At 44.5% G+C, this 21,444-nt stretch overlaps 6 protein-coding genes and 1 long non-coding RNA gene across 10 annotated transcripts in view; 3 read left to right on the top strand and 4 right to left on the bottom strand.

The window, feature by feature from the left end:
• The first annotated feature begins 697 nt into the window (after positions 1-697).
• On the top strand, positions 698-1,650 carry rtp (MORN repeat-containing protein retinophilin). The gene is made up of 3 exons (XM_017235861.3): positions 698-804; positions 860-1,166; positions 1,227-1,650. Exons 1-3 carry the CDS (start codon positions 777-779, stop codon positions 1,492-1,494), a joined length of 603 nt encoding a protein of 200 aa, XP_017091350.1. The 5' UTR covers positions 698-776; the 3' UTR covers positions 1,495-1,650.
• On the bottom strand, positions 1,562-5,066 carry Mms19 (MMS19 nucleotide excision repair protein). Of its 2 annotated transcripts, none has more exons than XM_070280911.1 (7): positions 4,929-5,066; positions 4,764-4,875; positions 4,318-4,701; positions 3,905-4,254; positions 2,394-3,839; positions 1,913-2,335; positions 1,562-1,853 (listed from the first exon to the last, which is right to left on the bottom strand). In XM_070280911.1, the coding sequence occupies exons 2-7, from the start codon at positions 4,846-4,848 to the stop codon at positions 1,662-1,664; spliced, it is 2,880 nt and encodes a 959-aa protein (XP_070137012.1). In that variant the 5' UTR covers positions 4,849-4,875; positions 4,929-5,066; the 3' UTR covers positions 1,562-1,661. The 2 variants fall into 2 exon arrangements, with proteins under 2 accessions (XP_070137012.1, XP_070137013.1); XM_070280912.1 differs by having other exon boundaries at positions 4,934-4,955.
• A 264-nt stretch (positions 5,067-5,330) lies between these two features.
• Kat60 (Katanin 60) lies at positions 5,331-9,640 on the top strand. Its single transcript, XM_017235850.3, has 6 exons — positions 5,331-5,488; positions 6,574-6,795; positions 6,856-7,459; positions 7,520-7,641; positions 8,046-8,605; positions 8,664-9,640. Exons 1-6 carry the CDS (start codon positions 5,477-5,479, stop codon positions 8,860-8,862), a joined length of 1,719 nt encoding a protein of 572 aa, XP_017091339.2. The 5' UTR covers positions 5,331-5,476; the 3' UTR covers positions 8,863-9,640.
• A 150-nt stretch (positions 9,641-9,790) lies between these two features.
• On the bottom strand, positions 9,791-10,577 carry Vps37B (vacuolar protein sorting 37B). Its single transcript, XM_017235851.3, has one exon. The coding sequence runs from the start codon at positions 10,476-10,478 to the stop codon at positions 9,834-9,836; it is 645 nt and encodes a 214-aa protein (XP_017091340.2). The 5' UTR covers positions 10,479-10,577; the 3' UTR covers positions 9,791-9,833.
• A 143-nt stretch (positions 10,578-10,720) lies between these two features.
• On the bottom strand, positions 10,721-14,216 carry LOC108121530 (RAB6A-GEF complex partner protein 2). Its single transcript, XM_017235674.3, has 5 exons — positions 14,202-14,216; positions 12,137-12,461; positions 11,858-12,072; positions 11,525-11,796; positions 10,721-11,465 (listed from the first exon to the last, which is right to left on the bottom strand). Exons 2-5 carry the CDS (start codon positions 12,277-12,279, stop codon positions 10,785-10,787), a joined length of 1,311 nt encoding a protein of 436 aa, XP_017091163.2. The 5' UTR covers positions 12,280-12,461; positions 14,202-14,216; the 3' UTR covers positions 10,721-10,784.
• Positions 14,217-14,330: 114 nt separating this feature from the next.
• The window catches only part of cno (adherens junction formation factor afadin), a 38,943-nt gene continuing 31,829 nt past the window's right edge, over positions 14,331-21,444 (top strand). For 2 of the 3 annotated variants that reach the window (XM_043212338.2, XM_070280909.1), the window contains exon 1: positions 14,343-14,981. The gene's annotated coding sequence lies outside the window, so the exon portion shown is untranslated. Of the gene's footprint in view, positions 14,982-21,444 lie in introns of all 3 variants that reach the window. The other variant, XM_070280910.1, reaches the window with a different exon arrangement.
• On the bottom strand, positions 15,280-16,237 carry LOC138926513 (uncharacterized). The gene is made up of 2 exons (XR_011443063.1): positions 15,991-16,237; positions 15,280-15,891 (listed from the first exon to the last, which is right to left on the bottom strand). It is a non-coding gene; the product is annotated as an uncharacterized lncRNA (long non-coding RNA).

Below are 21,444 nucleotides of genomic sequence, written 5' to 3' on the forward strand. Positions count from 1 at the left end.
GATTCTCCATCATTCTGCATCAAAATCCTGAGAAAAAATATTTTTTAGATTTTTTGTCCATTTTTCATGATAGGATCCCTTGAAAATGGGGTTTTTCCCTGTAGGGCCCATTGTGATGGCTATATCTTTCCCAATTCTCATCCGATTCTCAAGAGGAGTACCTTAAACGATTTGTGGATCGATTCTCCATCATTCTGCATCAAAATCCTGAGACAACATATTTTTTAGATTTTTTGTCCATTTTTCATGATAGGATCCCTTGAAAATGGGGTTTTTCCCTGTAGGGCCCACTGTGATAGCTATATCTTTCCCAATTCTCATCCGATTCTCAAGAGGAGTACCTTAAACGATTTGTGGATCGATTCTCCACCATTCTGGATCAAAATCCTGAGACAAAATATTTTTTAGATTTTTTGTCCATTTTTCATGAAAGGGTTTTTCCCTATAGGGCCCACTGTGATGGCTATATCTTATATACGGATATGTCTCATTTACCTTTATGTTGCACACTTTTGACCAAAATTATAACACCATTTGCAAGGGTATAACAAGTCTTTATAAATTATATTCCTAAGTTGAAAAATGATTGCCCAAAAAATATAAAAAATCTTTATTTTTCTTGCATTCCATGCAGAGTGCGCAGAATTGCAGTATGCTAATTAGATTTAGACCAGGGACGACGCCCCAGCGGAAGCCACACAACTCGCTGGCATCTGGTGCGGAATAAGCAAAGCTCAGTTGCAGCTGAAAGCGCATCGCGGCCGGAGACCAGAGCCATGGCCATGGACGACTACGACGATGACGGTAAGTGGACGCCCCCGCAAAGGACGCAAAGGATATCTATCACATCCATTCGCAGTGAGCAGTGTGGGCGTGACCACGGCCCGTATTGAGAACCAACACCAGCAGCAGTACCACCAACAGGGCCAGCATGGACACCACCAGCAGGGACAGCACCAGGGTCAGGGTCAGTACAGCGCCGGAGCGGTCAAGGTGGGTGGCTGGCGGTACGAGGATGCTAGTCGGTACATTGGCGAGTGGAATCAGCGAGGCCAGAAGCACGGAATTGGGCATCTGCAGTTCGCCGACGGCACCCGCTACGACGGCCAGTTCCAGGAGGGACTCAGCCAGGGAGTGGGCTGCCTGTGGTTTCCGGATGGGGCCAAGTCAGTATCGAAATCAGTACGCCTGCGGATACATTGACGATTAACCCTTTTCCAAGGTAGATACGAGGGCGAGTTCCATCAGGGATGGTTCCACGGCAATGGGATATTCTGGCGCGCCGACGGCATGAAGTACGAGGGAGAGTTTCGCGGCGGAAAGATCTGGGGCCTTGGACTGTTGACCTTCCAGGACTTTACTCACGGCTTTCCGAGGAACGAGGGCTTCTTCCAGGACTGCCGCTTCATGCGCCGCCGACGCTGTCCAGAGGTGGTCCAGCGCGCCCAAAAGTGCGCCCTCATGGCGCGCTCCCAGTGCGAGCATCCCTACTAAAGCATATACCCTATGGATCACAAAAATAAAGAAATGCCATTAATGGTGTCATCCAAGAGTCGTGGCTACCAAAGAGAAACCACTATTATGTAATGTATGTAAATCCTAGAATTTGTGCGTTCGCTTATTTGCTTTAAAGAAGTAACAAAAATTTTATTGTTTCTCGACTAATTCTCACTGGCCGCCCCCACCATGTACCAGGCGTTTCTGGCCTTAACCGCCGTGTTGCGCACCAGCCGCTTGGGATCATCCAAAGCCGCGGCCAGGGCCAGGGTCACATCGACTTTGTGCGGCAGCAGTACGAATGTTGGGTACTTGGTAATGTCGTAGAGCAACTGCAGCGCAGCAATCCGAACTTGCTGTAAGATTCAAAGATTTGTTACTATCCCTAGAGATTCTGTTTGAAAAGATTCCTTACCATTGTGTGCTGGGCTTTGTATTTTGACAGCTCCAAGCAGCTGGGTATCAGGTGGGCCAGTTGACCCTGGAAGTACTCGTCTTGCTGCTGCACAAACCTCTCACAGATCCCCAGAGCAATGCACAGTGACTGCGCCTCGTTGTGCTCCTCCAGACTCTTGAAGAGCAGCGGTCCCAGTTGTTCGATGTTCATTTTGATGACAGCCTGCGGCGTGGCCTTCAGCACATAGACGAAGGCCTTCAGGTGATGCACACAGTAGTTGGCCAGTTTTCCGCCCATCTTTCCCATAATAGTGTGGAAGAGCTTTTGCTTGTAGAGGAACTTGACCACCGGCAGATCCAACTCTGGGTACTCGGCCGCAATGATGTCGAAACCCAGCGCAGCAGCTGTGCTCAGAGTGGGATGCTTTAGCAGATCAGAGAGCTACAAAGGGGAGTAATTGTATTAATTGGCCAAGTGGAGTAGCTTTATATTCACTTACATCCCCAACGATATCGGCGGCCTCGTCAAAGCCAGCTACTACCAGGCCCTTGGCAACCCACGCCAGAATTTCGACCGCCCGTACGTCGCCCTTCTTGATCGCCTCCTTCAGCTGGTGCGTGATCTTCTTAACCTTCGACCGGTTCTCCGGACTGCTTTCCATCTTGTTAACCAGGCTGCAGAGCAGGTGGTGAGCGATCACACGCAGCTGCTCGTTGTCTGTGCTGAGCGAGAGCTGGGTGAGATCGCTCAGCAGCCGCTCAAAGTGGTCGTCCAGGCTGATGTCCTTGTGCAAGTAGCCGAGTAGGCCCTTGGCAACATAAAGATCGGCGGAAACACTTAGGTTCAGTCCAGGGAGGTACTCGCTAACGATGGCGCTCTGCTCCGAAAGGGGCAGCTGCTGGGTTATTCTACTCAGAGCTCCAGCTATCTGTTCTAGGGACTGCAGAGAAAGCTTCTCCGTCCGCTGGCCCAGATCGATGAGCTTGTGCAGCAGGTTCGACTCCTGCTGCAGGTCTACGATGAAGCGCTGATCCTCCTGGGAGAGCACCTTGTTCAAAGCCTCCAGAGCCAGCAGTCGCACATCCTCGGGAGTATCGTTCTTGAATAACTGCGTCATGATAAGCTCCAGAATTCGTTGGGTAAATGCCATCTGAGGAAGCAGGGGCAACAGGTTCACGTAGATCTTTCGCTTAATGAAGTTGGAAAAGATCTCAAAGTTGCGAACGCAGGGATCGATAAAGTTCGACTGCAGTTCCACCGGCTGCAGAGCCCCCAAGCTGACTGTCAGTGGGGTGAAGTCCAGATCGATGGAAGGGTGGCTAACCAGCTGGACCAATGCCTTGTAAACAAGCGCTCGCTGTTTCTCGCTGAGCACAGGAGCACTCTCGTTCAGCAGGGAGAGTGCCGCCTTTTGCAGCTCTAGGTCTTCCTGCTTGGCGTCGAAATCCTCTCTTTCAATCTGCCGCAATGAGGCGATCGCGTCGTCCTGCAGAGATTCCCGTATCGTTGTATCCAGCTTTTGCAGAGAATCCCTCGCGGCGGATAGTTTATAAATTTGGCTGATGATGTGATAGATCTTGACCTTCTGTTCGCTGGCCACATCCGCGGCTTGGAGCTTGAGCAAAAAACTGTTGAGGATCTTGTCAGCTGCGTACTGCGGATCACCCGCCACGCAAACCAGCGCAATTCCGGTGGCTGGGTGGAACAAGCGCTGGTTCACATCACTGAGATGGGGCAGGATCACGCCTAAAATGGAGCTCTGATAGCTGTGACTGATGTCGGGCACGTGCGAGGCGCGCTCCAGCAGAGCCGCAATAGCCTTGAGTGAAGCCCGAAGCACCTCCTCGTTGTCGTTTCCAGGGAATGTCTCCGCTTTCAGAGCCTGCCAAATCTGATCGAAGTGCGGTTCTATAACAGAGGGGGGAAACTTCAAGGCAGCTTGGTGCTGTTTGGATGAAGAAAATAAATCAATTAGCGAGAGTAGCAGGTTGGGAATCACACGGTTCTTACCAGTAGTTCTATAGAGTCCAGTTTCGCTACCAACAGCTCGCTTTCTAGCTTCTCCACAGCCAGCACCACTGTCCACTCCGCAAAGTCGTTGTTGGCCACCAGGCAATTGGTCAGCTTGGCCGCCAGCGCGTCTCGAGTTATCGCCTCCGGATCCTGTTTGCTGGGATTAAAATCGATGGGGAAGTAACAGGCAAAGATCTCGAACATCTCCTCCGCCAAGTGCAATAGTTCATATGTGGACATGAACTCTGGCATGAAGCTGAAGATTATGTCCAGGTTTCGGGGATCCCTCTCGCCGTCAATTGAGTTGATCAGGCCGTACACAAAATCGCCAGCCATCGTCTGGAGCTCTGAAGAAACAAATTCAGGTTGATTTTGGTTTTGAAATTAAAAAGACTCTGCATCCGTAGTACCTTTCTTAAAGTTGAGCGTCAGGTACTTGAAAATGTTGAACAACTTGGTGCGATCGCCCCGAGTCTGCGACTGGCAGGTGGTATGCTCGAAAAAGGACTTCAAAATTCTCGGGACAAGCGAAGGCGACAGAGCCTTCATATGGACCAGGGCCCCAATGCCATCGATAATGGCTGGCATCACATTATGGTGATCGCGTAGTCGGTCTATGTAGAAGGTGGCTAGGAACTCAAGTTGCTGCTCCTGGAGCAGATCCTCAGGCAGGGCGACCAGCACAGTGGACAACAGATTGGTGCCAGCCACCCGCTCATCCGTGTCCTGTGACGTCAGGGCAAAGCCCAACTGCTCCGCCAGCACCGATATGTCATAGGCGCCATCCGTCAGATCTAAGGGAAACAAAGGAATCCCATTTCAGATGAGTGTTCCCTGAGATGCGTCAGATAGTTACCCTTGACTATATGGACGGCGGCCTTCTGGAGCTTTCCGTCACTCTTCAGGGCCTTCTCGAGGGTGGCACGAGTGGGCGTTGTCATTGCGGGCGCCGTCACTTGCGTGGGTGTCTAATTTTAATATATGAATTAAGCACGTTAAGCCGAAATGTTAAGAAACTTGCCGTACGGGGGCCTTATCTATGCAGGGCTGCCAGATCGGGAAATTTCTTTTGTTTTTGTCTAATCAGTGCTGACAGCGGTGTTGTTTTTTAAAACACTTTAAAATTTTTCGAAAACTTTTAACAAAGTTACAAAAATTAAATAATACATAAGAAATAAATTAATTAGCCTGGCACAAAAAAGCAACAAATTTAGATGAATAAAAAGGACTTGCACTATTCAGTAAAAAGATTTATCAAAACAAACTACAAAAGCTTTTTTTTATAACTTCGTTTGTACTCCAGTATTAAGTATTTAAGAAATCCTTTTTTAAAATTTTCAAAATATTAAGTTTAATACAGTTTTTAAGTACACTATCGATATTTTAAATTCTTAACGCTTTTAACGAATTTCTGATCAGCTTGGCAACCATAGCAAAGTCCCATCACTAGAATTAAAAACACAGGCAGCAGCAGTTTAGTTTAGCTCGCTAAGCGCTTTAATCTTTAATCAGAATAAGTTATCCACCTACTTTAAGCTTGGAGCGCCGCGTAACAAAGCCAATACACTAATGTCCATAACCGTAAGTCGCCCTTCCACCCGCCGGCCGCGTATTTTCCTCAGCGGCTCTGGGAGTCGTCAACGTTGTTGTTGTTGTTGGCTCTGCGGACGCAGACGCCCCCACGTAGCTCGGCGAATTGAATCGAAACTTGGAAACTAAGTGCAGAATGCGAAATGCATTATCCAAAGGCTTGCAATTATCTCGAAATCTATTTAAATCGCACTTACTTGGAGCATATGTGCCGTTGTGTTGGTGTGCCGCTGAAACCTGAGCCTCCGCGCCAGTGTGCGCGGTCTGTGTGTGTGTGTGTGTGTGTGTGCGAGTTGTGATTTTTTTTCTTCACTATTTGTGTTTTTTTTTTTTTTTTTGCATACGACGATTCGAGTTGAAAGAATTATTCAAAGCCAGCGACGACGAGTCAACAAGGTCAGGCGCCTTATTTGGAGGGCCGCTTCCAATGCGGGCTCGCAGCTCATAATAATTTTATGACATTTTCCAATCGGCATTCGGAATTCGGCGGTTTTTGGCCCACGTCCCGCCTTAGGATTGGAAATAAAAAATGGGAGCGCGCCGTGGACAGTGCGTTTAAATTTGGTGACAACTGTTCGGGGTTGTGTGCTTTATAATTAGCGCACTTCGGTCGTTGCCATTGCTATCTTTTATTTGTCGCCTGGTTTGCGAGGCTCACTTTCCATTTTTACCTGCAAGGCGCTCTCTATCCAAGTGGCAGCTGTCGGTGTGTTAGTTAGTGACGCAGTCGAAGCCAAGTCGCTTCCGTTCTATTGTTCCCACCAGTGATGACTCCCCAGATTCGATCGTGGAGAGAGCCACGAAATCATCTCACTCTTAGTGGGTTTTATGAGTCGATCTATTCCTATAGGAACCATGTTCTTGTTGGACATCCCAGTTAGTGGTCCAGATAATGGGAGTATAGCTGAGTCATACAGCCAACTAGCCAGATGATCAGCACTGGTTCCCACTTGCACCAACACCTTCAAACATGAACAGAGAAACTTACGCACTCGAACGCTTTAATTGGAACTAATCTTTGTTTCGTTTTTGGTTACAATGACAACAACCTGTTCCGATCTTCTACACACGATCAGTTACTGCGAGGTGGCAAGCAAAAGACAACCACTTGCGTAGGAATGACCGTAATGGCCAAGACTACGATAGAAGAAATATGCGAGAATGCCAAATTAGCGAGGGACATGGCTCTGACGGGGAACTATGACTCGGCCTGCATCTACTATGAGGGCCTTCAGGGGCTCCTGGCTCGCCAGCTCAAGGCCACAGCGGACCCCCTGCGAAAGGGCAAGTGGAACATGGTAAGTAGCTACTGCTAGAAAGAGTATCTCTTATTGGTAATCCATATTTTTGGCTTGTAGATCAATCAACAAATCAGCCAAGAGCATGCCAAGGTCAAGGCCATCCAGCGCACCCTGCAGGACATCTCGCTGGACTTGCAAGCCACCAAGTTCGCCCACAAGCTGCGACACCAACTCAGCGAAGACAGTTCTGCGAATAATGATCCCTCCGCCTGGTTTAAGCCCGATCCCGACATTTGGACACCGCCTCCGAAGGACCCAGACGTCTGGGGACCACCGAAACCACCACCCACACAGACTGTTGGTCGCAGAGCCGCCCCCAACAACCGCCGGACGACAACCGGCGCCCAGGGCAGCCGACCCAACAGCACAATACCACAGAGCACATCCCGGAATGGTCCTACCACTGCTCGAAACTCGCGGCAAACGACGTCGGCGGCATCGAGCAACGGAGCCCGCCCCACCAATGGCCGGGCTGGAGGTCGCAAACTATCCACGTCCAACAACAACAACAATGAGCCCAAGGATGACGACTCCGGTGCTGCCAGCAACAATGGGGCGGGAGGAGGCGGCGAGGGCGAGGGCGACCAGCAGGCTGCCCAGGAGGAAGAGAAGAAGTTCCAGCCCAATAACCACATCGAAGCTGAACTTGTCGACACACTCGGTAAGCTGAGAGATCTTTTCCTCGTAGACTATAATTGTAGCTGTCTGTTTTCTATTTAAGAACGTGATATTCTGCAAAAGGATCCTAAAGTGCGCTGGAGCGACATAGCCGACCTGCACGATGCCAAGCGGTTGCTAGAGGAAGCGGTCGTACTGCCCATGCTCATGCCGGACTACTTCAAGGTGCGTCATAGGCTCTGAATCATTTATTACGAGAGGGCGGTTATCTAGGCTCTAGGGTCAACAAACGCGGTAATTCATGGAGAGTTTGTTTTCCCCCCGAGAGTATATTTTTATTTTCGTATTTGATCAACTGGTATTCGACTCTGATACTCTTTGTGATGAGCAAGTTGCTCCAATTTCCCATATTTAGTCCAGGAAATTTCCATTTCATAGTCTGCCTAAGAAAGTTCTATGCTTGCTCTATCTTATCTACGAAATGGGTGGCCAGTTTTAAGATTCTCGGGTTCAATCTATAATAAACTGTCAAAACATGTTTGTGGCTGACAAGATTAATTACCTTTCTTGCGATCGGCCAAGTGGCTACTTAATATTACTAATAATGTTTATTTTATATGCATCTGTAGGGCATCCGGCGACCCTGGAAGGGAGTGCTGATGGTGGGCCCTCCTGGCACCGGCAAAACAATGCTGGCCAAGGCAGTGGCCACGGAATGCGGCACAACCTTCTTCAACGTCAGCTCCGCCACTCTCACATCCAAGTACCGCGGCGAGTCCGAGAAAATGGTGCGACTTCTGTTCGAGATGGCACGATTCTATGCCCCGAGCACCATCTTCATCGACGAGATCGACTCCCTGTGCTCGCGACGAGGATCGGAATCGGAGCACGAGGCGTCGCGACGCGTCAAGTCGGAGCTGCTGGTACAAATGGACGGCGTGGGGGGAGGCGAGGAGCAGGCCAAGGTGGTGATGGTGCTGGCCGCCACAAACTTTCCTTGGGACATCGACGAAGCGTTGCGTCGGCGTCTGGAGAAGCGCATATACATCCCGCTGCCGTCCGACGAGGGGCGCGAGGCGCTCCTCAAGATCAATCTGCGCGAGGTCAAAGTGGACGACAGTGTGGATCTCACGTATGTGGCCAATGAGCTGAAGGGCTACTCGGGAGCGGACATCACAAACGTGTGCAGGTGGGTTTGATACATCTCATTAACTATTCAGAATCTCAAGATTAATATGACCTTTCAGGGAGGCCAGCATGATGTCCATGCGGCGAAAGATCGCCGGTCTCACGCCAGAACAAATCCGACAGCTTGCCACCGAGGAAGTGGACTTGCCCGTATCGAACAAGGACTTTAACGAGGCCATGAGTCGCTGTAATAAGAGCGTGTCCAGGGCGGACCTGGACAAGTACGAGAAGTGGATGAAGGAGTTCGGCTCGTCATGATGGCGCTGCCATAGGAGACATGGCTAGCAATTGTAGGAATATATTTTTGAATACCCTTTAATTCCGCGCTTAAGTCTGTAAGCTTTTAAAGTGAGAACCGAACCGAACCGATCCGATCCGGAAGAATTGAACATATTTTATATACAACATTTTGCATATACATACGGATACAATCAATATATATTTACATTGTATACAGTGAAGCGGTCGCCGTGGAATTAAAAAAAAAAAAAGACTAACCGTTCTCTAAGAGGAAACAACCACACAAGCAAACAGAAATTGAATCCAAGTCGATGATGAAGTCAAGGTCGTGAGATAGGCACTATGTTTATATATATATACACACACCAGCACACCCGCACACCCACACACTCCATTATGCACAATCCTTCCAACTAATCGCGTTAACCAGTAATCGCACCTAAGGAAGCAATAAGGAATCGCTGCCCAGCCTTAACCCCGGATGCCCGTTCTAACCGGATAGCTACACTCCATATTGTTTCATTTTTTTTATCGAAAAGTTTATTTTTAACAAGCAATGTTCACTGTCTAATATTAATGTTAATTTTCGCTTAATTTATACATATACATATTAAATTATAGTTTAGTGCAGGCAGAGAAGTAGGGCAACTCAAGTGTTAACTTTAAAAACCAAGGCAGAATGTTCCATCTGATCTGCAATTAACCCATTGCCGACAGAACAAGAACCCGAAGCAATATGTACTTAAACTGAAGATTCTGAAATTTTAAACAATAAACGCAGTTTTTAACTTGATAACGATGCGCTTTATACCGATATTCTGGAGTGGGTGCATGACTCATCGAGCGGGTGCACCACGAGGGCACTTGCAATGTCTGGAATTACGCAGTTCTCCAATTATATAGAAAAAAAAACACGCCTGCAGTTGGCTTGTTGCGTCACATCATACCACCCTTTCCCCCATGGCAGTTACCAGGACTAGATCCAAGTCTCAGTAGGGTCGGGATGGTGGGGGCATTGGCATCATGGGGCCCATAATCGGATATGGAGCAGAACCCGTGGCTGATGGATAGAATCCGCTGGATGACACGTTGCCGTAGGCTGGCAGAGAAGCTGCTGGTGGTGGTCCCTGGCGCTGCTTGCGCATCAAATCCTGCATCTTCTCCGCTTTAAGGCGCCGTAGGTGCATAGTCCGCCGGCTGGCAAGGAACTCCTCCAGGAAAGCCTCCACCCCCAGATCATTGTCGTTGAACTTTTTGATCATTTCCTCGGTCTGTTCCTCACTCTCTGAGGCGGCAGTTTGGAGCAAGGCTAACGCCGTTTCCGGGCCCGTTCCTCCAGTCTTCTCCTTCACCAGGCCGAGCTTTTCCTGAACGGCGGCGCACCTGGTGCGACCTTCCTCCGAGAGCTCTGCCACACGACCGCGCAGTTCTATGATTTGTGGCTCCCGCTCAATGTTGCGCTCTGCCCGACTCCTGTTGTCCTCAAAGACGCTAGTCTTTTCCGTCCGCAGCACCTCCAGCACCTCGTCCACTTTCTCGTCCAGCTTATCGTCGTCGTTCAGCAGCTCCTTCAGCTCATCGGAGCCCAGTGGCGCGATGGAGGTCCGAAGCTGGTTGAGGTATTCCTGGTACATTTTCGTTGTTTACTTGCTATTCCTTCGAAATACTTTACAATATCAATTTTGCGACTTTAATTTCTATGACTATTATGGTGTGGCTGTGAATTCGGGTTGTGATTTAAGTGTGACCATAGCTTGTGTACTAAAAATACTCCGATGTTCTAAAAAAGGGGAAATGCTTAGACCCACATTTGATAACATAAAAATTATTATTTTATTTTTATTTTTTATGTCTAACAAAGAAATTTAATAGACCAATTATTTTTCAATAATTTACAATTTCATATATACTTTTCATATTGCAACTGGTATGGCAGGCCATCATTTGATCAAGAGATTGAAGGTCTGATTTGGAGCGTAGATCTGGAGAGGATTGGCCGCGTAGACAGTCACCGGAAGGTTCCACACCATGGTCTCGACTGGCAGCTCGGCTGGCGCCTTCAGCTCGCCTTGTTCCGGATTAGGGACGCCAAAGTCCATCAAGGTTGTGGTTACGAATTCAAAATGTAACCGCCATCGGACATCCACCAGATCTGTGCGGAATGTGGGTGTCACATGCAGAGGAATGGGCACTACCACCTGCGTCTGGAGCGTGGCGTAGCATACTTGGTGCGATGTGGAAATGGTTGTGAGTTTTCCCGAGGGCGCCGGAGCATCCTTGTCTCGCGCACTGCCTGAGGTGGCCGACTTGTGCAGATTATCAGCCACTACTCCACTTGCTATGCTGGCCATATCAAAGGAGTTGATTGAGGAGACGTCGTCCCCTATCGAAGTTTGCGACTGCAGAGGTTGGTTCTGTACTACCTGCGGTCGGATCGGGAGCTCCTGCTGCTGCAACTTCACTGAAAACTGCACACATCGCACCTGGCATTGGCCGAAATCCAAGCTGCCAACGATGTCCTCGCCCAACTTGTAGGCGGGCTTAAACAAGCAAAAGCGTCCTACGAATCCGCGCTTGTTCGAAATGCGGTAGAACTTTGGCGCCCGCCTGGCTGTCACGTTCTGAAATCCAAAGCCAGCTTAATTAGCTTGGACTATCATAGATATTAAGAAGCACTTGCCTTCAAATGGTGCCAGGAAATCTCAAGCTCGCTAATCTCACGCTTCTCCAAGAACGGATTTGTTGGGGCCAGCTCTTCGTTGGTCTCCACCGTAACTGGCAGCTCGTCCGGCCGGGCAATGATCGGAATTGGTAGGACGCGGATAGGCACAGTCAGAGTCTGGACCTTCGATTTGACCCGCTGAGTGGCGATGGTGATTTTATAGAAGTAGCGAATATCGTGACCCCTGTAGGTTGGTGGACCATCCCGCGGAACGAATTCATTGAAGAAATCTAGAATAAAAGTGTATTTATTGATGGTTTGTCATATTGAAGGGGAAAATGTTTCACTTACACATCTTGGTCTCTCCCGGCTGCAATCTCAAGTCACAGAAAAGAATCTTGGGCTTGGTGGCCACAATCACTTCTCCAGGGGCCTGGGTCACCGCATCCAAGGCAGTTCTCCCGATCATTTCCGTAAGTTCGGCTGTTCTGTCAGCGTTGGGGTTTGAATAGCTGGTCTTCCGATAGCAATGCAACTGAGCCGAGGCCCAGGCCAGGTTCTCTTGGCTAAAATCACAAACATCATTAAATGGATTACCATTCATTGATGGAAATAATCCGATCCACCCACCTTGCATCGTTGGCATTTCGGGTACCTCCTGCGTTTTCCTCCTGGAACACTTTATGGGTAAACTCAATGAGGCACTCGACTCTTTCGCCAGTGGCGTAGATGGCAGAGTCTGCCCTTAGTAGCTTTGCTTTGATCTCAATCATTTATTTGTGTTTTTATTGTTTTTTTTTTTTTATTTTTTTTTTTTTTGTGTTTTCAATAAAAACATCAGGTCGAGAATAGTGTGACCGCATGCAGAGTCTAAAACTTGGCGGAGCCCGGGATGTGTAGCGGGAATTTTGAGTTACTTTTCTTAAAATATTTAAATTATTTTCATTTACGTAGGCTTGTCGATAAGGATCAAAGAAAATAGAAATAAATGTTAATATTGGCATGTAAACAAGATTCAAGAACAAACAAGTCTCCAAAGAATCCAAAACAAACTAGGGTAATCTAATAGAAAACTTTACTTATTTTTCACAAATTTGTTCTCAGGAAAAAAAAAAATAAATAAATGAAACAAAATAGAGGAAAAATACACAAGTACGCAAAAAAAAAAAAATACATAATGTAAGCCATTCGAAAATTTGTACGGATCCATCATCTTCAGAATCCCTACATTGACAGTATATTTTTCGGTTAAAAAATATATTTAACAACATAAAATACAACTTAAAAACCAAGTGAAGAAGCATAAGGAAGAATCTACAAGAATGCAAATCACAGAACAAAAAATGAATAGTTTAAACAATTAAAAAATTTGTACGGATAAAAAAATATATTGAATAAAATAGAACTTCAATTATAATAAAATTGAAAAAAATTAATAAAAGCACGATGAGGCCCACAAAAATTTTAAAATCCATGGTAATTGGGTTTCATTACTAAAATATTTCCAGTGAAAATTAAAATAAAAAAAAGAAAATTTAAAAAAAAATAAAACCAAAATAAAGCCAACGTAAGGAGAAAATATCAAGAAAAATGAAAACCCCAACAGAAAAAAATCCATCGTATAAACAATTAGAAAATTTGTACGGTTCCGTCATCTGCATCGACGGTATAATTTTCGGATAAAAAAAAATTATTTGAATAAAATAGGGCTTAAAATATAATAAAATAATTGAAAAGATAAATAAAACCAAAACAAGGCGAACTTAAGGTGGAACAATCCATGAAAACGAAATTGAAAACGAATTCGAAACGCATGGTATATGGGATTCATTCATAAAAAATGTATGATATAAACAATTAGAACATTTGTACGGATCCATCATCTTCAGAAACTATATATCGACAGAATATTTTTCGGATAAAAAAATATATTTAACAACATAAAATACAGCTTAAAACCCAAGTGAAGAAGCATAAGGAAGAATCTACAAGAATGCAAATCAGAGAACAAAAAATTCATATTTTAAACAATTAAAAAATTTGTACGGATAAAAAAATATATTGAATAAAATAGGGCTTCAATTATAATAAAATTGAAAAAAATAAATAAAAGCACGATGAGGCCCACAAAAATTTCAAAATCCATGGTAATTGGGTTTTATAACTAAAATATTTCCAGTGAAAATTAAAATAAAAAAAGGAAAAGAAAAATAAAACCAAAATAAGGCCAACTTAAGGAGGAAAAATAAACGGAAATAAAATAGCTGAGAAATAAAATCCATAGTATTAACAATTAGAAAATTTGTGCGGATAAAAAATATATTATAAAAAAAAAACAGGGCTTAAAATATAATAAAATTGAAAAGATAAATAAAACCAAAACAAGGCCAACATAGGAAGGAGCCTTTGTACAAGTACTTTGACAGTCTTTTTTCGGAAAAACAATATATTAAATAAAATAGGGCTTAAAATATAATATAAGAGAAACAAATAAAAATAATAAAAATAAAATAAATAAAATCCCGGTTAAATAAAGAACAAACAGGGCGAGAACTCAAACAAGAAAAATATCTTTTAAATCTTTTAATAACAAAATAACATCAGAATAAAATAAAAATAATAAATAAATCGTATATAAAAAAATGTATGAAAAAATAAAAAAAGTATAAATTAAAATGAATAAATAGGAGAATACCAGTTTATTCCCAACCCGGTTGGCGAAAGACTGAGGGAAATAAATTCATAGTGTGGCTGTTGAGAGTTATGTGTGACCAGCTACGATTTCTGACAAAATCGCGCCAGAAGAATGCCCGTCTGTTACTGGGGCCCCTTCAGTTCAATTCGATTCAGGTAAATTCAGGTAGTTCGGAGAAGAGTTCGTGGTTCGGTCGTTGGACGATTGTTTCGAATCTATTGATTCAAATGTGAAATAATGTAGAAGATTCTTCGTCGTCGACCTGTTTAAAATATTCGTTTGTGATAACGCTTTTCATCGGCCAACCCGACTTTGCTGTGCGTTTCGTGATTCGTGTTTTTATTTTTGGAGGCTCATAAGAAAAAATTATGTTGAGGGCGCGCGTCGTTCGCGGATGCTCGTCTATTTGAGTTTCAGCTGCCTGGAAAAAAGCTATATTGGAACGCAACAAGTGCGATTTGGAGTTATAATTCGATCGCGATCGTTATTGTTTTTTCGCAATCTCCATTTTCCGTCGCGTTTCGGCGCCGACGTCGACTGCGCAGCCGCCGCGACGCGAAATGTGCAACAACAAGTTTAACAGAAAATACCAATACAACGACCAAGTTAACAAATATATTTGATAGCTGCCTTAATTTGATTAGCAGGCCGAAAGTGAAGTGCAAAAATAAAAATCAAAAAAGCTATTGTTTTTCATCTGAAAGCTGAAAGTGTGGAGCTACATACATACACACACACATACATTGGATTAGCAGAGCGCCGAGGCGGGCTGAGAAGAAGGTAGAGAGTCCCTAACTTGCGATCGGGGGAGGAATATGTGTGTACCCCCATGTCCGCAGTAGACTTTTATTTTTAATTGCTTTGAATTGGCTGCATTTGGTGCACTTATATTCTTGCCACCCCCTCGGCGATACAATTGCCATGTCCGGCTTAGGAACAACAACAACAACATCAACGGCATTCCAACGCCGTTGGCTTTGTTTTCACACACACATACCAGCGCCAGTACAGTGACGGGCCGGAATGTGAGATCAACAAGCTTTAGTATTATAACATAAATAAGCCAGACAATATACAGTTACTTTGGAATGTAATTCTTTAATATTTTTGCATAAAAAAAGAGTGTTTACTAAATACAAGCTTCCTTGGGGTGTCTTTTATTTAATAAAATAAGGTATTCCCTATTGTCTCGTCCCCGATTGTAGAGCTCCACCCGCTCCTCTTTCTTACTTTAATTCGTCTTCCAAGCGGGATGTGGTTTTGCGCTTCTTCTCTGCGTTCGAATGCCCAAGAAAGAAAAGGGTGCGTCGACATTCCATTGTTGTTGTTTGGAGTTGTGCCTTTTCTTTTGGTTTTTATTTTGTTGCTCACCTTCATACGTTATCAGAGTGTACATTTTGATCGTTTATTTCGTTTTCATTTTCGAGAGGTGAAGAAGAAAGAGTTGGTCCAAAGCGTTGCCATTCCGGCGAAACCTTGGGGATATCATCTGGCAGCGCTCTTCGTGGAAAGTTCATCCACTATTTGGGGGATACCTTTTTAATTAGCAATTGGAAAGCAAAAAATAGCATTTTGTAATTCTAGATAGCAGTCTTTTACTCTTGTTTGTATACAAAAATGTGGCATTTTTACGTCACAGAAAGCTGTAATATTTCCCATGGTGCTGTGGAGCCGAGAAAGCGGGAATAAACTGGAAGATCGGAATTTTTAATGCCTTGCTCTAACAGGTTTTAGTAGTAGTAGCTTTACATGCTTGCTTTTCTACTACGATTTTTTTTTTGCAGCTTACATTCTGTTTTTCCACTCCTGCTCCAACAGGTTTTAGTAGTAGTAGTAGTAGCAGCAGTAGCTTACATGCCTATTTTTCTACTACGATTTTTTTGCGGCTGTTCCACTCCCTCTCATTTGGCCGCTTCTTCTTCTTCTTGGGCTTCTAAGTCTGTTTGCATGGAAAACTTTCGGTCATTGTACTGTTGTCTTGCCACCACCAATAACAACAACAACAACAAAGCTGATAGCAAGTACAGTGGGGTATGGAGAATAGTAGATACCTTAAAGGATTTTTTAAAAATAAATCTTATTTAATTGAAGAATGGTTCGTTTTTGTACTATATCTTTTATTATTTTTAATTATTAGGTAATTAGATCCTCCCCACTGTAGCCCCAATTGCCTGTTTCATATTCCGTCATTCTCGCCTAGCTCCACTTGGAGCACTCCGTTTTTTTTCGCACACCTCACTGCCTGCGAGTGCAATTTTGTGCAGCTGAACTTTGTACTTTGTTGCTGTGGCATGATGACTCATGAGTTTGCCGTATTTTATTTCAGTTTTTTTTTTTTGTATCACGACCCAAAGCATAGTTTCAGCCGTGAATGAGTAAGAACTAGGAGAGAGGTAATGTGTTTACCGTGGAACCTGCAATGGCCAGGTTATCAATGGGCACGCTCCGCATTCCACTTACCTTATCGCCAGTTATGTTGGCCCAAAAAACACAAAAAATTATATTGCCCCACAAACAATATCAGAATGCAGTTGCATTGACAGCCGGCGATAAGGAAAGGTAGTGTGGAATATACAAATATGATAAAATAAATACTCTTCCCAGAAAGTCACAAATAAACAAAAAGGTGAACAAATAGAAGAATCGAAAACAAGTGCAGAGCCATAGTATGTAGGGCGGCGATCCACAAAACGCCCCAGAGAGAGAGAGAGAGAAACTGGCACACAAACAAAGACCGAGAGCATGGATGTGGGTGTGGGTGTGGGTGGGTGCACAGGTGCTTGATAATCTAATTACGCCACGGCGTCTAGGCCTCAATTCAAACAGGGCTATTCGAAGTCAAATATTGGCTGATTGATAAGCTTGTGGTTGGGGATCGAATGGGGAACGGGGTTGGAAGGGTCCCCCCTTTGTGAGTCTGGGCTCTCCTGAAATCTAGGTCTTGTTGAACTTTGCCATTTTTGACCTTAATAAATACTTCATTTTATTGCCTCATAAAATGGTAAAATTTCTTTATCGGAAACTACGTAATCGTTGAAAGCCAGAACAGCAGATAAGCCCTTTTTCTGATAACTTGGTCAACCGGTAACCGGGCATTTAGCTTTGTATTTGTGTGAGGCAACTATTATATTTACTATTCCTATCAGAAATAGGTAATTTTTTTTATTAGAAGGGTTTGTTAAGAAAGGTATTGCATAAATATTTATAATAAAAAGACACCTATACCTATTTTTAACTATTTATCTTTATTTTAAGGCATTTTTGTATAGAAAATCACTTTTAAGACGTTTAAAAATTCACTTTTCATTGGTGAAGTGGCAGGTTTCTAGCCCAAGTTCATAGGTGCGATCCATTATAAGGTAGAAAATACCTCATACCTCATACCTATAAGGTATTAAAATAACCTCATCTTAAAATACCACATATCTCATTAAAGGAATGTGGAAATTATGTATTGAGGTACTTTAGGTATTAAATGAGAGGTACATAGATACATAAATTTGTAGATCTAATAACTACATACATTTTTTACAATGTTTAAATACCCTAAAAAACATCTTAAACAGCCACATCTTAAAAAACACTCTCCTCTAAGGAATATTGAAAGCTAATCAACTTCCTTTTATTTGGTTTACAGTTAACAGTGGTTTGCAGTGGTTTACAGCCTGGTTTACAGTCTCTTCTGGCTATATTGCCTTTACAGCTTCATGGCGCGATTTCTACCCAGCTGCAGAATTTAACGCCACAGCAGCCAGATCCCCCCAATCCCCTCCAATCCTCCTATATTTGCGCCTATTTTGCAATTCTTTATTCGACGCTTGGCGCGTAATTGGAGTCTTTTGCGCTGCTTGCTTTGCTTCTCAAATGCAGAAATGTTTATTTTTGGCTTTGGCTTTTTGTTTGCATGTTTGTCTCTCCACCTCCTCCTGCTCCACCTCCTTCTGCTCCTCCTCCTCCTGCCTCCACGCCTTTTGTTTACTTTTGCTTTCAGCGTTCCAGCGATACTTTTGTTGTTCTGCCCAACGATCTTGTTTTCCGCAAAATTATAGTTTATTTTCCGTCTCTGTCTCTGTTAGGGGAGGGGGCGGGGGGAGTTGTTGGCTGGAAACCCGAGCTTTTATTCATGCAGCTGTTTTTTTTATGTTCCTGTAGGTGAAGCCATCCACGAATAATATTTTTCATAATTCAGAGGAACTCATAAATATCTTTCTTGATATTTTTGGCCAATTTTTGATATTCACAGAATCCGAGAGAGGCCTGTGGATTAGATGGATTTTTTTTTGTGGGGTGATCGGGTTGTGTGCGGTCAGTGCCACGCCCCACGCCTCGATCGGGCCATCGTGGGCCATTTTGCCGCCCCTCGAGAGTCGGAGCTTGTGGCGGAAACCCGTTTCGCAAAGCAAATGGAATGGTGCGCCAGTCGCTCCACTCACCGAAACCCGTTTTCTGACGCGGCCTGACCGTGATTTTATTTGTGTTTTGTGCGCTTTTAGCTGCTGCTGCCTTGTGAGCTTCAAAATATGCTCATTTTTGTGTTTTTTGCGAGCGAGTTATTGTCCTAAACCGATCGTACTTGACTGCCAAGGTGTGTGTATGGTCCACTTTGTTTGAAAATCACCAAAAAATGGACAAACTTTCATAATAATTTTAAATTAAATTGCAGAGGGAGAAGGCTTCTGAACAAGTGCGTTTCGCAGGCTGCGGGTAGCTTCCCGCACATTCCATTCCACAGCTCACATTTCACAAGTCTATCAAGAAACCCTACACTCCACTTGTGGGGAGGTATAGGGGCCGGGCAGAGGTAAATGAATGGAGCAAAGTATTCCCAGGGATTGGGTCTGAAATTCCTGCGAAATCGATTACATCTCGGATTTCCCTTTGATGGAGTGTCTAAAATCAATTAATCATACATCTAGGAACTAGATTTGAATCTCTGGGAAGGGGTTACAAATGGGTGCTAAAAGGCACTAGACACTAGAACTAATGGAAACATCTCTCTTCAAAATAATCTGCATTTTCGGCTGAAGTCAAGCACTCTGCTGGCACAATAGCCCTGACACGGGAACATGATTGAAACAAAGATGACGCCTCATCTATGGTCCGAGGACCCTCCTCCGATTGACAAGCGGCCCTTGCAATTGATGGAGAGAAGCGTGACACAGGGAAGTGGTGGCCCAACAAAGGTGCAACAATAGTCCTCATTCCTCCGGTAGGTGACTGTACTTTTTCCACTACTCTACCATGGAGGACCGAACTGTTGAATAAACACACACACACAGAGAGAACCCCGAACCTCGAGGCTTGCCCTGGAATTGTCAATTGGTATAATTCATAAGAGAAAAACTGAAACTGAATTGTTTTTCCAACCACGTTCTGGGCCAGTGCACAACTCTCCCCTGGTGCATGCCACATACTCGTACCTTCCCTGATCCTTTTTTACCATTCGAGCGTGTGCGTGTACTGCCCTCCGCTAGCTACCTGCTTTGCATGATCTTGATTTTGGTCTTACCTGGCCTTGCCTCTATGGGAATGCTTGCCGGGCTCGAGATTGCTTTCCACCCCTAACACCGAACAGTAGGAATGCCATAAAAGCAGAATCCCGCTTGGCAACAAACTCGGCATAGTTCTAGGGCTGGAAAGGGTCTTTAGGCGATTACTAGACTAAAGTACAACAAGTCAAGTTAAGTTTTAGAGACTTTTTAGAGAGAAAGCTTGGTTATTTCATTGTTTTTTAAAAGAGAGTTCCACGAATTAGGTAGCTCTTCCTTCTTTTTAAGATTATTGGGTATTTCTACTGATGTTTCAGTCCTTTGTTCTCCGAGTCCTCCGAGCTCCGACATTAGACCTCAATGGCCACACAAATGAATGCATAATGGAATCCTAATGCCTCTGCGGCTGTCTGCCTGTCAGAGGATGTATCTTTGAGTGTCTGAAAATGCATCTTGAAACTAATTATTTCGTCTGTCTGTCTCGAAAGTCGCGACAGCTGATTACCTCTCGGCTATTTGTTTTGGTTTTTGCACCTCGAGGCGAGGTGGTCGGATGGCTCAAACAGCTGCCAATTTAACGCCCTACTGGCCGTAATTACAAAGATGTTAGATCTTGTCGGCAGATGTTCCATCCACAACCCAGTTGACTTGCATCATCTTGGATCTTGGGTCTTATGGAAAGTTAACATGGAATTCGGTGTTCCAAGTTGGGGAGAGATATGTAGATCCAATCTCAAAGCTAACAACACTGATTAGGTCAGACATTCAATTGAATTTTAATTGATTTAAAGCTAATACCCATTACCATCCAAAAAATTTAATGTCAAAGGTCGTCAAAGACACAGATAGTGGGATGGGATGGGAAAGGGGCGTTACTCCGATAAGTGAATCGCCATGAGAGGGTCTGGCAGTTGACAGCCGCGACTGCGCAATGGACAGCCCAGCCATTGGACGAATAATGAATAAACAAGCCGGCATTCCACAGAGGCAGGCAACCGGTTGTGATTAGAATTGAACACACATCGGAGCTCCCCCGACCTGGATCGGAGCGGAGCTGGCTGACATGACGGCGTGCGTCTGTTGGCCATTTGCCAGGCGACTGGCAAGCCAATTGGTTATAGCATTTCATTAAGATTGCCAGGCATTGGTGAGGATGTTGGCCAACATCGTGGACAGCTTGGGAATTGTTTGTGATGCAAATACGATAGGATATTACGAGAAAGACTGCCATGAAATCACTTGAAAAGCTACCAGAGAGTAGTCTATGAAAGTATGACTTTAAATGGCTATAGTAGTTCCCCAATAATAGCCCATTTCTTGTAGAAATTTCACTTGCTTTCCACTCTTTTCAGTCTTTCCTCGTTAATTGAAATTTTATTGGCGATTGTCAATTGTCGCCGACTGTCTCCGAGTGAAAGTACGCCCTAAGAGATGACTTTCTTTCGCTCAGATACAGTATCTGCCATTAGAACTAAGTACTTGGTCATTAAAGAGCCTCAAACAACGACTTCAAAGCACCGCCCCTCCATAACATTCCCACATTAAAAATGCACCCACAGACCAAGCAAACAGTGGCAGTTGAAAGTATACAACAGTCTATTATATTTTACGACTTTGAAGGCAATAATAATCATACTTTAAGATGGAAATTTTCTAAACTTTTCTTGAAATATCTAGTTGGTAGTAACACTTGGTCCTATAATCCTAGCCACCACTGTAGATATCTTTGTAGTTGCAGTTAACAAAGCGCAGTG

The sequence above is a fragment of the Drosophila bipectinata genome, chromosome 3R, assembly GCF_030179905.1.
Source record: "Drosophila bipectinata strain 14024-0381.07 chromosome 3R, DbipHiC1v2, whole genome shotgun sequence".
Taxonomy (NCBI): domain Eukaryota; kingdom Metazoa; phylum Arthropoda; class Insecta; order Diptera; family Drosophilidae; genus Drosophila; species Drosophila bipectinata.

Coding starts and splice junctions, on each gene's coding strand:
- LOC108121530 (XM_017235674.3), bottom strand. CDS start 12,279: ATGATTGAGATCAAAGCAAAGCTACTAAGGGCAGACTCTGCCATCTAC. Junction 12,073..12,136: donor CGAAATGCCAACGATGCAAG/GTGGGTGGATCG, acceptor TTGTGATTTTAG/CCAAGAGAACCTGGCCTGGG. Junction 11,797..11,857: donor GCCGGGAGAGACCAAGATGT/GTAAGTGAAACA, acceptor CTTTTATTCTAG/ATTTCTTCAATGAATTCGTT.
- Mms19 (XM_070280911.1), bottom strand. CDS start 4,848: ATGACAACGCCCACTCGTGCCACCCTCGAGAAGGCCCTGAAGAGTGAC. Junction 4,255..4,317: donor GACGCTCAACTTTAAGAAAG/GTACTACGGATG, acceptor TTGTTTCTTCAG/AGCTCCAGACGATGGCTGGC. Junction 3,840..3,904: donor TGGACTCTATAGAACTACTG/GTAAGAACCGTG, acceptor TCATCCAAACAG/CACCAAGCTGCCTTGAAGTT.
- Kat60 (XM_017235850.3), top strand. Junction 6,796..6,855: donor GAAAGGGCAAGTGGAACATG/GTAAGTAGCTAC, acceptor TTTGGCTTGTAG/ATCAATCAACAAATCAGCCA. Junction 7,460..7,519: donor TGAACTTGTCGACACACTCG/GTAAGCTGAGAG, acceptor TTTCTATTTAAG/AACGTGATATTCTGCAAAAG.
- rtp (XM_017235861.3), top strand. CDS start 777: ATGGCCATGGACGACTACGACGATGACG. Junction 805..859: donor GGACGACTACGACGATGACG/GTAAGTGGACGC, acceptor ATCCATTCGCAG/TGAGCAGTGTGGGCGTGACC. Junction 1,167..1,226: donor TGGTTTCCGGATGGGGCCAA/GTCAGTATCGAA, acceptor TTTCCAAGGTAG/ATACGAGGGCGAGTTCCATC.
- Vps37B (XM_017235851.3), bottom strand. CDS start 10,478: ATGTACCAGGAATACCTCAACCAGCTTCGGACCTCCATCGCGCCACTG.